This window comes from Symphalangus syndactylus, chromosome 22, assembly GCF_028878055.3.
Source record: "Symphalangus syndactylus isolate Jambi chromosome 22, NHGRI_mSymSyn1-v2.1_pri, whole genome shotgun sequence".
Taxonomy (NCBI): domain Eukaryota; kingdom Metazoa; phylum Chordata; class Mammalia; order Primates; family Hylobatidae; genus Symphalangus; species Symphalangus syndactylus.
In genome coordinates, this window is record NC_072444.2 from 59753701 (window position 1) to 59765865 (window position 12165).

Consider the following 12165-nt stretch of genomic DNA (forward strand, 5'->3'; position numbering starts at 1 on the left):
TTGTTTTTACAATTTATTTTAAACTAACAACATTAAAATTGACAGGACATGCCAAAAATAAAAGGAAATGTCATATAAAACAATAGAGAATGTAGTTCCTGGACAATCAAAACTGTAAACACTGAAATATGTTTTTTGTTGTTATTAAGAACATGTTTTCTGATACTATGAGTAATCATGTCTGACACTTGAGGAGGCTAATATGTAACTGCAACATTCAGTTAGTGACTCCATAGGATCTGGTTAAACTGGGTTAGACTGAATTTTCAGTAGGGAAACAAAGATCCCTTAGCCATCATTCCCCACAGTTAAGCAAGGGAGCATCTGCAGTGGAACTGGGAAGAAAGTCTTGATGTATATTCAGTGACTTCTCTCCAAGAAGGAGTGCTTCAGGAGCTGAAGAGCAGAAGGTCGCTCATGCTGGTTCCTAAGAAGGGAAAAACACATTAGAAGCAGCAGCACCCAGTAATGAGACTGCCAATGAGATCTACTTAAATGCAAACTTTCAAAGATGGAAACACAACTTCTGATAGTCAAACAGACTTGGGTTGAGTCCAGTCTCCAATTTTTAGCTGTGTGACCTTAAGCTAAGTGACTAAAACTCTCCTCATCAGTAAGATGGAGACAACAATAATACCTAACTCATTGGGAGAATTAAATAATATATATACAACTTTTAAACAATAGCATGGTACTTGTTCGAAAAGTAGTAGCTATTGTGATTGAAAACTAGGCCCTACTTTCCCATTGTACTTTTGTTCAATTTGTTTGGAGTCTAATTTATATATGGTAAAATTCACACATTTACTTTTAAAATTTAGAAGCATTAAAATCCAGAATTGAAAAGACTTTTTAAAATAGATATTCAAATATGCTTTGGTGATTAATTGAAATAATCCCATTTTGGGCACTCCTGGATTAATGTAAGATAGAGGGAGACAGTTGTTCAGTACTATTGTGGCACAGTTTCTTTCTTCAAGAAATTCAAAAGGTTTTAGAAAGGTATCATTCAATGAGCCAGTTAATGAACCAATGAGCTAATGAAGTAGCCAATGATTAGCTGCAATGGCCTATTCCAGAGGCATTCTTTTGGTTAAATTGGCTATCTTTTGATTTTTTTTTCAGATACATAAATATTTATTAAGGCTTTAACAAACAGGTAACTTCCCCTACCCGCTACATTGTGCAACCACTTTATTGATATATAATGAGTATTTATCATTTCTATGTGTCAGGAACATTTCAACTCCTCTCTTCTAGCTATTTGAAATACAGAATACATTGTTGTTAATTACAGTCACCCTGCTCTGTTATCAAACATTATAACTTACTCTTTCTATCTAATTATGTACCCATTAACCAGCCTCTTTTTATCCTCCCTGCCCCACCACATACACACCCTTCCCAGCCTCTGAAAACTATCATTCTACTCTCTACTTCCATGAGATCTACTTTCGTAGCTCCCATATAAGAGTGAGAACATGTGGTATTTGTCTTGCTGGGCCTGGCTTATTTTACTTAAGAACTCTAGATCCATCTCTGTTGCTGAAAATGATAAGATTTCATTTTTTTTATGGCTGAGTAGCATTCTGTTGTGTATATATACTAAGTTTTCTTTATCCATTCATCTGTTGAGGGACACTTAGGTGGATCCACTTGTTATTGTGAATAGTGCTGCAATAAGCATGAGGATGCAGATATCCCTTAGAGATAATGATTTTCTTTCCTTTGGATAAATAGTCAGTAGGAGGATTGCCGGACCATACGGCAGGTAGTTCTATTTTTAGTTTTTTGGGTTTTTTTGAGAAATCTCCATACTGTTTTCCATAATGGTTGTATTAATTTACATTCACACCCAACAGTACGTGAGTTTCCTTATCTACACATTCTTGCCAGCATCTGTTATTTTTGTGTGTTTTTAATAGTAGACATTTTAACTGGGATAAGATGGTATCTCTTGGTGGTTTTAATTTGCATTTCCTTGTTGATTAGTGATGTTGAGCATTTCCTCATATACCTGTCGGCTATTTGTGTCTTCTTTTGAGATATGTTTCTTGTTGGATGAACATTTTGCAAATATTTTCTCCTATTCAACAGGTCGTCTCTTCACTCTATGCCTTCCTTTACCTTAAAAGCACAGGTGACAAAACCAAAAATAGACAAATGGAACTATAAAGAACTTCTGCACAGACCAATAACCTGGAGTGTTTCCCTATGTTTTCTTCTAGTAATGTTATAGTTTTGAGTCTTATGTTTAGGTATTTAATCAATTTTGAGTTGATTTTTGTATATGGTGAGATAGGGGTCTAACTTCGTTCATCTGCATATGAATATGCACCATATACTGAAGAGGGTGTCAATTCCCCAGTATATGTTCTTGGTCCCTTTGTCAAAAATAAGTTGGTTTACATATGGGGACTTATTTCTGGGTTCACTACTCTGTTCTATTGGTTTATGTGTCTGTTTTTATACCAATACCATGCTGTTTTGATTACTACAGCCTTGTAATATATTTTGTATATATTTTGTGTATATTTTGAAGTGACAGTGTGATACCTCCAGCTTTGTTCTTTTTGCTCAGTATTGCTTTGGCTCTTTGGCTCTTTGAGCACCTTTTTGGTTCCACACAAATTTTAGGATTGTTTTGTATATATTTCTGTGGAAAATTACATTGGTATTTTGATAGAGGTTGCATTGAATCCATAAATGACTTTGGTTAGTATGACCACTTTAACAATATTGATTCTTGTGACCCATGAGCATTTGTTTGTGTCTTCAATTTTTTTCATCAATGTTTTGTAGTTTATTTCATCAATGTTTTGTAGTTTTCCTTGTAGAGGTCTTTCACCTCCTTGGTTACATTTGTTTCCAGGTATTTTATGTTCTTTTTGTAGCCATTTTAAATGGGATTGCCTTCTTGATTTCTTTTTCAGCTACTTCATTGTTGCTACATAGAAACACTACAGATTTTTGTATGTTAATTTTGTATCCTGCAACTTTACTGAATCAATCTAAGAGTTTTTTGGTGGAGTCTTTAGGTTTTTCTAGATATAAGAACATGTCATCTGCAAAGAGGCACAGTTTGACTTTCTCTTTTCCAGTTTGAATGCCTTCTATTTTTTTTTTTTTTTTTTTTTTTTTTTTTTTGAGATGGAGTCTCGCTCTGTCGCCCAGGCTGCAGTGCAGTGGCGTGATCTCAGCTCACTGCAAGCCCCACCTCCTGGGGTCACACCATTCTCCTGCCTCAGCCTCCTGAGTAGCTGGGACTACTGGTGCCCACCACTGCACCCGGCTAATTTTTTGTATTTTTAGTACAGACAGGGTTTCACTGTGTTAGCCAGGATGGTCTCAATCTCCTGATCTCATGATCTGCCCACCTTGGCCCCCCAAAGTGCTGGGATTGCAGGCATGAGCCACTGCGCCCGGCCTGAATGCCTTTTATTCTTTCTCTTGCCTAATCACTCTGGCTAGAACTTCCAATACTATGTTGAATAGGAGTGGTGAAAGTGGGCATCCTTCTCTTGTTCCAGTTCTAAGAAGAAAGGCTTTCACCTTTTCCCCATTCTGGATGTTAGCTGTGGGTTTGTCATATATGGCCTATTATATTGAGGTACGTTCTTTCTATGCCTAGTTTGTTGATAGTTTTTATCACGAAGGGATGTTGGATTTTAGAAAATGCCTTTTCTGTTTCTATTGAGATGGTCATATTGTTTTTGTCCTTCATTCTGTTAATGTGATGTATCATGTTTATTGATTTGTGCATGTTGAACCATCCTTGCATCACTAGTATAAAACTCACTTGATTATGGTGTATTATCTTTTTGATGTGCTGTTGGGTTAGGTTTGCTAGTATTTTGTTCAGGAATTTTGTATCTGTGTTCATCAAGGATATTGGCCTATGGTTTTCTTTTTTTGTGGTTTTGTTTGGTTCTGGTATCAGGGTAATGCTTGGCTTCATAGAATGAGTTAGGGAGAATTCTTTCCTTCTCAATTTTTTGGTATAGTTGAAGGATAACTGGTGTTAGTTCTTCTTTATGAGTTTGGTAGAATATGGCAGTGAAGCCATCCAGTCCTGGACTTTTCTTTGTTAGGAGATATTTTATTACTGATTCAATCGTATTGCTCATTATTGGTCTGTTCAGGTTCTCTATTTCTTCCTGACTCAATCTTGTATGTGTCCAGGAATTTATCCATTTCCTCAAGGTTTTCCAGTTTGTTAGCTTATACTTGTTCATAATGTTCTCGGATGGGTTTTTTCATTTCTGTGGTATTAGCTGTTATGTCTCCTTTTTTGTTTCTGATTTATTTATTTATTTATTTATTTTGAGATGGAGTCTCGCTCTGTAGCCCAGGCTGGAGTGCAGTGGCGCGGTCTCAGCTCACTGCAAGCTCCGCCTCCAGGGTTCATGCCATTCTCCTGCCTCAGCTCCCCAGGTACCTGGGACTACAGGTGCCTGCCACCACGCCCGGCTAAATTTTTTGTATTTTTAGTAGAGACGGGGTTTCACCACGTTAGCCAGGATGGTCTCTATCTCCTGACCTCGTGATCCGCCCACCTCAGCCTCCCAAAGTTCTGGGATTGCAGGCATGAGCCACCACGCCCGGCTGTTTCTGATTTTTATTTGGGTCATCTCTTTTTTTCTTGGTTAGTCTGGCTAGCAGTTTATTGATTTTATGTTTTTTTAACCAACTTTTCATTCCACTGATCCTTTGTATTTTTTTTTTTGTATTTCATTTAATGCTACTCTGACCTTTTTTTTCTATTAATTTTTAAATTTTTTTATTTTTAATTTTTGTGGGTACATAGTAGGTGTATATATTTATGGGGTACATGAGATGTTTTGATACAGGCATGCAATGTCAAATAATCACATCCTGGAAAATAGGGTATACATCCTCTCAAGCATCTATCCTTTGTGTTACAAACAATCCAATTACACTCTTTTAATTATTTTAAAATGTACAATTAAGTTATTAATGACTATTGTCTCCCTGATGTGCTATCAAATGGTAGGTCTTATTCAAGCTTTCTAACTATTTTTTTTAATCCATTAACCATCCCTATCTGCCCTACTCCTATCCTCCTAATATCATTTCCAGCCTCTGGTAATCATCCTTCTACTCTCTATGTTAATGAATTTAATTGTTTTTATTTTTAAATCCCACAAATAAGTGAGGACATGCAATGTTTGTCTTTCTGAGCCTGGTTTATTTCACTTAACATAATGTGATCTTTATTTCTTTTTTTCTACTAATTTGGGGTTTGGTTTGTTCTCTTTTTCTTCTGTTTCCTTGATTATCTATTTAAATAAATGGGGTTTCTCCACGTGGCTCAGGTTGTTCTCCATCTTGAACTCCTGGGCTCAAGTGATCCGCCCACCTCGGCCTTCCTAAGTGCTGGAATTACAGGCATGAGCCACTGCACCTGGCTGTTATAATTATTTTTAAATGTGTCCTTCCAATCTCAATTGCTTTCCTGAGCTGCAATTCCATAGCTTCAAATGTCTCCTTACAGGGGGTGGGAAGGGTTTAGCTGCCTCCCCTGTTCTTCTCTCACAACTGTGATTTCTCCCATTATCCAGACTCAAAAATGTGAAATCCTATCATCCTGCTCCATTATCAAGTCTTGATTCACCTTTTCTCTGAAATTTTCTGGAATCCTTTACAATCCCACTGCTTCTACCACCATCAGCATCCAAGCTCTGGATTTCTGCAGAGCTTTCTAGTCTCAAGCAGCATCCATCCCAGGCCCTTCAATACATTGCCATCTGACCTGCCTTCCCAAAGACCATTTTCTTTATGGCCTTTTCTACCCCAAATCTTTTGCAGCCCCCTGCTCCTCACTGCCTATTGCAACAAAGCTAAACTCCTTGGCCTGATTTCCCAGAACTTGATCTGTCAATAGGAGTACCCCCTCCATGCTTATTTCTCTCAGCTTCCCCAAGTTCCTTTCTGTTTTCTTTAGACTTTTCCTAGTCTATGCCTGATGACCTCTATTTCTGAATCTTTAAGAGTGCCTCGCCCTTTATTTTCTGGCTATCCATATCTCCAAGGAGTATTATTATTGATATCAGGTGAGATGCTAGGGTCCTCAGGGCCTTTGCCATAGAATTTTAGGAGGTAATTATATACTTGTATATGACTCTAATTAGGTAAGGTATGTTAGTATTCTTCCTAATGATTATTAACTGTAAACTCCTAATTTTGTGCCCCACACTCTGCTAAGCAATTTACATGTACCATTTCACTTAACCTTCACAATAACCCTGTTAATTTTTATCAGTGGTGTGAATTGTATATTGCTTAGTTTATGAAGCAACGGTTCAAAAGGAGAGCCATAAAAGAAGATTCCACCCTTTCTCTTTAAAGCGCGCATGTGTGTGTGTGTGTGTGTGTGTGTGTATTTACTCACAACTTGAAAGAAAATGAGAATAACAAGTGGTTTCTAGCTGTGAGTCAATAATATAGGTAATTGTTAAATTCGGAACAAAGCAACTACAATAGTTTTAAGAGTTAACACCAATCTCTAAAACTGGTACTGGTCTATACGATTTTCCAACACATTTATGCCGTTTTTTTGTTTTTTTTTTTTGGAGAGGGCGGGCAGCTCAGTGACTGGGGCTGTGTCCACAAAATCCACGCTGGAAACCTAAGGGGTCTCTGCATCTAGCAGTGCCAAAAACTGTACCCCTGGAGTGGCATTCCTGCCCTGGCCCATGTAATCATCCTGAAATCAGCCAGGACAGGCTGATACACATGTGCTGGGAGAGAGAGACAGAGACTGAAAGAGAGGCACATTCATTGGCAGAGAGGGAGACCTGTAGATTCTAAGATTTATTGAGAAAGGCAAAATGAACCCCCTGGGAGTTGGGGGTTGCCATATGTGCTTGCTAAAAGATGGGACACTGGAGTTTTTCATCTAGGGATAAGAAGGCAAACTTCCTTGAAAGACAGGAAATTCACTTTGAGTCTCAGGCCTTTCTTGTCCTCCAACTAAAGTTGAGCCTTGCTAGGTAGGTGGGTTTGGGGCTGCTGTGCAGTATCCTAGAGTGGGCTCCAGCACCCACAGCCCCACTCCTTAACTCTTCCCAACCCCACAGGTACACACTTTAACTAGAGCCATCTCTCTGCTTTTGTTTTATTCTTTGATTTAAGATTTCTATGAACAGAGAGTACCTGGCTAAAAATTTGAAAATCACAGCACTAGTTAATCTCCATTACATTACAGTTACAGTTCTAACATTTTACCCAGAATTTAATTCCATAGATACGAGAGAAGATAAGGAAGGGGAAAACAGGCAATTTTCTAAGGCTTTTCTGATTCACCAAATACTCCCCCACTTGACGCTTGAAATCTCCAATTAGACATTTCTTTGGCTCAAAATGTTTCCCCTCACTTTAAATGCAAGATGATATCATTTCACCCTAGCCAGTTCCTAGGAAAATGTCTCATTGGTAAATAAGTAGATCTTTAACAAATTTTGCAAACCCATTGATTTGGGCAAGTATTGACAGAACTTGATAAGACATTTAATGGAGGCACTTTCTACTTGAAGCATTGCCTCCTATACCCTGATACAACAATGAACACAATTACCCAATATGACTGATTATGATTACTTTCGGCACAAAATCACTGTCTACTTGACTTCATAACCAAAACAGAGCTTTTAATGGGCCATAAATTGCAAAGGAAATGTCAGCCACTTGGAATCTCTGGGCATTTATCTTCCTCCTCTTGCTTTCAGTTTCTTACCTGGTCAGGCACATGCGCACAAAGTCTGCTGCATTTTCTGAGAAGTGGTCTGGTAAAGGAGGCATCAGCCCTCGGTGTGCTCCGATGTAAAACATGGCGGCCATCCTGTCCATGGAAGCCAGTGGAGGCTTCCCTGTAGCCATCTCAAACACAGTACAACCAATGCTCCAGATATCTGATTTCCGTCCATAGCCAGACTCATTGATGACTTCTGGGGCCATCCAATATGGAGTCCCATGCATGGACTTAAGCATGTCACTGTGGGTGCCATTTAAACCTGCCCAGGCCAAACGCTTGGCACAGCCAAAGTCAATCAGCTTTATTATTCCAGTTGGCATGAGCATAACATTATTTCCTTTGATATCGCGATGTACCACACAGTTCTCATGAAGAAAAGCAACACCTTGCAGAATTTGTTTTGTATATTTACAGAACACCATCTCAGGCAATGGCCCAAAACGGTTTATAATACTAGAGATTGAGCCACCAGGAACAAACTCCATGAAAATGCTCACAGTGTTCTCTTGCAAGCATGTCCCCAAATAGGCCACAATGTTGACATGTTTCAGTGCTTTGAGCAAATCTACTTCTTCCTGTAGTTTCCGGTATTCCTTTTCAGTAGCTAATTTATCAGAGGTATCCAAAGCCACCTGTTTTACAGCTATTAGCTGCCCTTGGCTAGTGAGACCACAGTATACCTAAAGCAAACCAATAATACCTTGTTATTAAATTAATGACATAACTTATTCACAAAATGCCTCAGGTGACATTTGACTTTCCCTTCTCTTCCTAAACCCTTGTCTTTCTCTAAGTTGATACCTCCCTTCCTAAATGCAAAGTGTTTAAGCAATTTCAGTGTTTCAGTGGAGCCAAGATGGGTATGAGAAACATGGTGGATGGATGTCATACTGGCTTAAAGTCAAGTGGCTTGAATTGGCTAGAATCCTGGCTTCAACTTTCCCCAGCTGTATAACTTGGGATAAATGTGTAATCTTTTGACTTCAGTTTTTCTCATCTGTAAAACTGAGGTAACAATACTTGCCTCACAGATTGCTTTTCTTTTGTTTGTTTGTTGTTTGTTTTTAGACAGGTTCTCACTCTGTTGCCCAGGCTGGAGTGCATTGGCACAATCACAGCTCATTGCAGCCTCAACCTCCTGGGCTCAAGCAATCCTCCTACCTCAGCCTCCTGAGCAGCTCGTAGCTAGGATCATAGGTGTGTGCCACCACACCTGGCTAATTGTGTGTGTGTGTTTGTGTGTACTTTTTGTAGAGCCACTGTGCTATTTTTTTCTTTTTTTTTCTTTCTCTTTTTTTTTGGAGACAGAGTCTCTCTCTGTCACCCAGGCTGGAGTGCAGTGGCCCTGATCATATCTCACTGCAGCCTCAAACTCCTGGGCTCAAGCGATCCTCCTGCCTCAGTATCCTGAGTAGCTGGGACTACAGGCATGTACCACCCCACTAGGCTAATTTTTGAAGTATTTTTGTGGAGACAAGTTCTCTCTATGTTGTCCAGGCTGCCTCACAGATTTTTTTCTTTGTTTTTTGGAGACAGGGTCTCGCTCTGTCACCCAGGCTAGAGTGCAGTGGTGTGATCTGGGCTCACTGCAACCTCTGCCCCCTGGGTTCAAGCAATTCTCATGCCTCAGCCTCCTGAGTAGCTGGGATTACAGGTGTGTGCCACCACACCTGGCTAATTTTTGTATTTTTAGTAGAGACTGGGTTTTACCATATGGCCAGTCTAGTCTCAAAGTCCTGACCTCAAGTGATCCACCTGCCTCGGCCTCCCAAAGTTCTGGGATTACAGGTGATAGCCACCACACCTGGCCTGCCTCCCAGATTTCTATGATGACTACATGAGATGGTGGTTTGGAAAAGCTCCTGATAATATGTAAAATAGAGCTAGTTCAGCTCCCAAGCTCTCTGGAGTGAGAAGGAGACAGGCCCTGGAACTCACCCTTGTGATGTAATCTCAGTGGTTTTGTGTCTTCCTGTCTTCTCACTGATTTCTGAAATGTCCCCATCTGGAGACAGCACAAGTCTTATTTGGGGGCCAGCCTTTTCTTTACTCATCTATGTAAATAACTATCTAAAGTGCTAGGGTTTAGATATATAATGTTTGTACATATTTAAGAGGTACATGTGATATATTAATACATGCATAGAATGTGTAATGATCAAGACAGTGTGTTTAGGACATCCATCACCTCAAACATTTGTCATTTTCTTTGTGTTGGGGGCATTTCAATCTTCTAGCTAATTGGAAATACACAATATATTGTTGTTAACTATAGTCACCCTACTGTGTTATCAAACACTAGAACTTATTTCTTCTATCTGACTGTATGTTTGTACCCACCTCTCTTCATTGCCCACCCCCTAAGATCTCTTATGCAGTTCACAAAATGTAAGGAACATCTTTTGTTTTTGCCATCTAGCAATGATTCTCCAAACTTCCAGTAACATATACTGCTGTTGAAGGAAGATATTTCTTTCCCATTGGACTTGAACCCGGGAGGATGGGAGGCTAGAAATGCAGTGGCCATTGTATCACTATATGTGCCTGAGACAAAGCCAGGCAAAGAGAGAGAGAGACCAGATCCTGATGACATTGTCTGATCCCTGAAGCCACCTGGGCCCAGAGCCAGACCTATTCCAGACCTTTCAGTCGGATAAAGCAGTAACTGTCCTTTCCCTCCGTGGTTGGATTTTCTGTTACTTCCAACTGAAAGCGTTCTAAGTAAAAGAGTGCTTGCCAGAGGAAGCAGGGAGGATGACTGGGGGAGTGGGAGGGGTGGAGGGAGGGACTGTAGAGGGGTGGGGAGTGCTGATTTCAAGTTTCCAGTTTAACTTACTGTGCCGTAGGCTCCCTTTCCAAGAATCTCACCCTTGGTCCATAGGATAGGTTCTTCAGACTTTAAACTATTTTCAGAAAATATCTTCTTTTCATTTGAGATGAGAAATTTCTCCTCCCTGTCATATATCCTGAGCCCACTACTATGCCTCTGGAAGAATGAGACAAAAGGAAAGATGACCATTAAACCAAGTCACTGGGATGGAGAGAAAGGGGTGAGAGTAAAGTCTTCTTTTCAAATGTTCCTGTCTGTGGCCACTCTTACAGGTAACTTCTAGCGACACATCATTCCCCCCAAATGACCACATAGTGTATCTTAGTTGTGAACTTCAGCCTTGTTAATTATACACATTTTAAAACCACATCTTGCTCTGTATATTTTATAGGAGGAGATCTTAGGCCTGTTCATCTCAGGCCCCACATGGGCCTGAAGCTACCAACCACTGTCTTTTGAGAATGATCTTTCACAAGGTCCCTATCATGACAGAATATGTTAGTGTGTGCCATCTCCTCAGCTCCCTAACCTCAACTCTCTCCTCAAAATTCCCATTATCATGGTCAGCTTGCTCCTAAACACAGACAAGTTCAGAAAGAGAAACACACACAGAGCTGGACACACACATAGAGACACACAAACTCATACACACATATTCACATATGTGTTCACACAAATGTACACACACATAAACATAAATGATATATAATCCATAAACATACATGCACACATATATATCACATATATACATACACATAGGTACTGAGAGATAATATACAAACCAACAATGGCCAGATCATATATAAAAATAGAACTCTGATCTACAATGTGCAGAAACCAACCCAGGAAATCAACCCATTATCTACAGTAACCAAACCAGGAAGCCAGTTTACCATCCACAAGCCAGACTTGCAGGAAGTCAGACTAGTATCTCTAGCAAACAGTCCAGGAAGCTATGGGATAATTATTTATCTTGTATGTTCTTCTGCCCAATAATTATTTAAAATAATTATTCCTGGCTGGGGGCAGTGGCTCACGCCTGTAATCCCAGCACTTTGGGAGGCCGAGGAAGGTGGATCACGAGGTCAGGAGTTCCAAGACCAGCCTGGCCAAGATGGTGAAATCCCGTCTCTACTAAAAATACAAAAATTATCCAGGCGTGGTGGTGAGTGCCTGTAATCCCAGCTACTTGGGAGGCTGAGGCAGGACAATCGCTTGAACCCAGGAGGCGGAGGTTGCAGCGAGCTGAGGTTGCACCACTGCACTCCAGCCTGAGCAATAGAGCAAGACTCCATCTCAAAAAAAAAAATTATTCCTGATCCTGATATAGTGTGGATATAGTGTAGTATGACCGGAGTTAGTGTTCAATAAATAATATTTCAGTTTACCTACTGTTTCTGTCTTTAAAATTTCAGTTTGGGAGGCTTGTGTACTTCAGTGAAAACGATAACAAAGAAAACCCGACTATGTGTTGATCTTCTTCCCCACTCCATGCCCACTCCCGTGCCAAACAAAATTTTTTAAAATCTTATTTCAGGATTTTTGCTTACACTTCCATGAG

At 39.9% G+C, this 12165-nt stretch overlaps 1 protein-coding gene across 6 annotated transcripts in view; it reads right to left on the bottom strand.

Annotated features, from left to right (window-relative positions):
• MAP3K19 (mitogen-activated protein kinase kinase kinase 19) overlaps positions 1 to 12165 on the bottom strand; it is a 53084-nt gene continuing 40919 nt past the window's right edge. For 2 of the 6 annotated variants that reach the window (XM_055261984.1, XM_055261986.1), the window contains 3 exons: positions 10611 to 10760; positions 7757 to 8454; positions 1 to 427 (listed from right to left, as the gene is read on the bottom strand). In XM_055261984.1, the coding sequence (XP_055117959.1) occupies positions 361 to 427; positions 7757 to 8454; positions 10611 to 10760 (915 nt within the window). In that variant the 3' untranslated portion in view covers positions 1 to 360. Of the gene's footprint in view, positions 428 to 7756; positions 8455 to 9815; positions 10260 to 10606; positions 10761 to 12165 lie in introns of those variants that run through there. The other 4 variants (XM_055261987.1, XM_055261981.2, XM_055261988.1 and 1 more) reach the window with 4 other exon arrangements.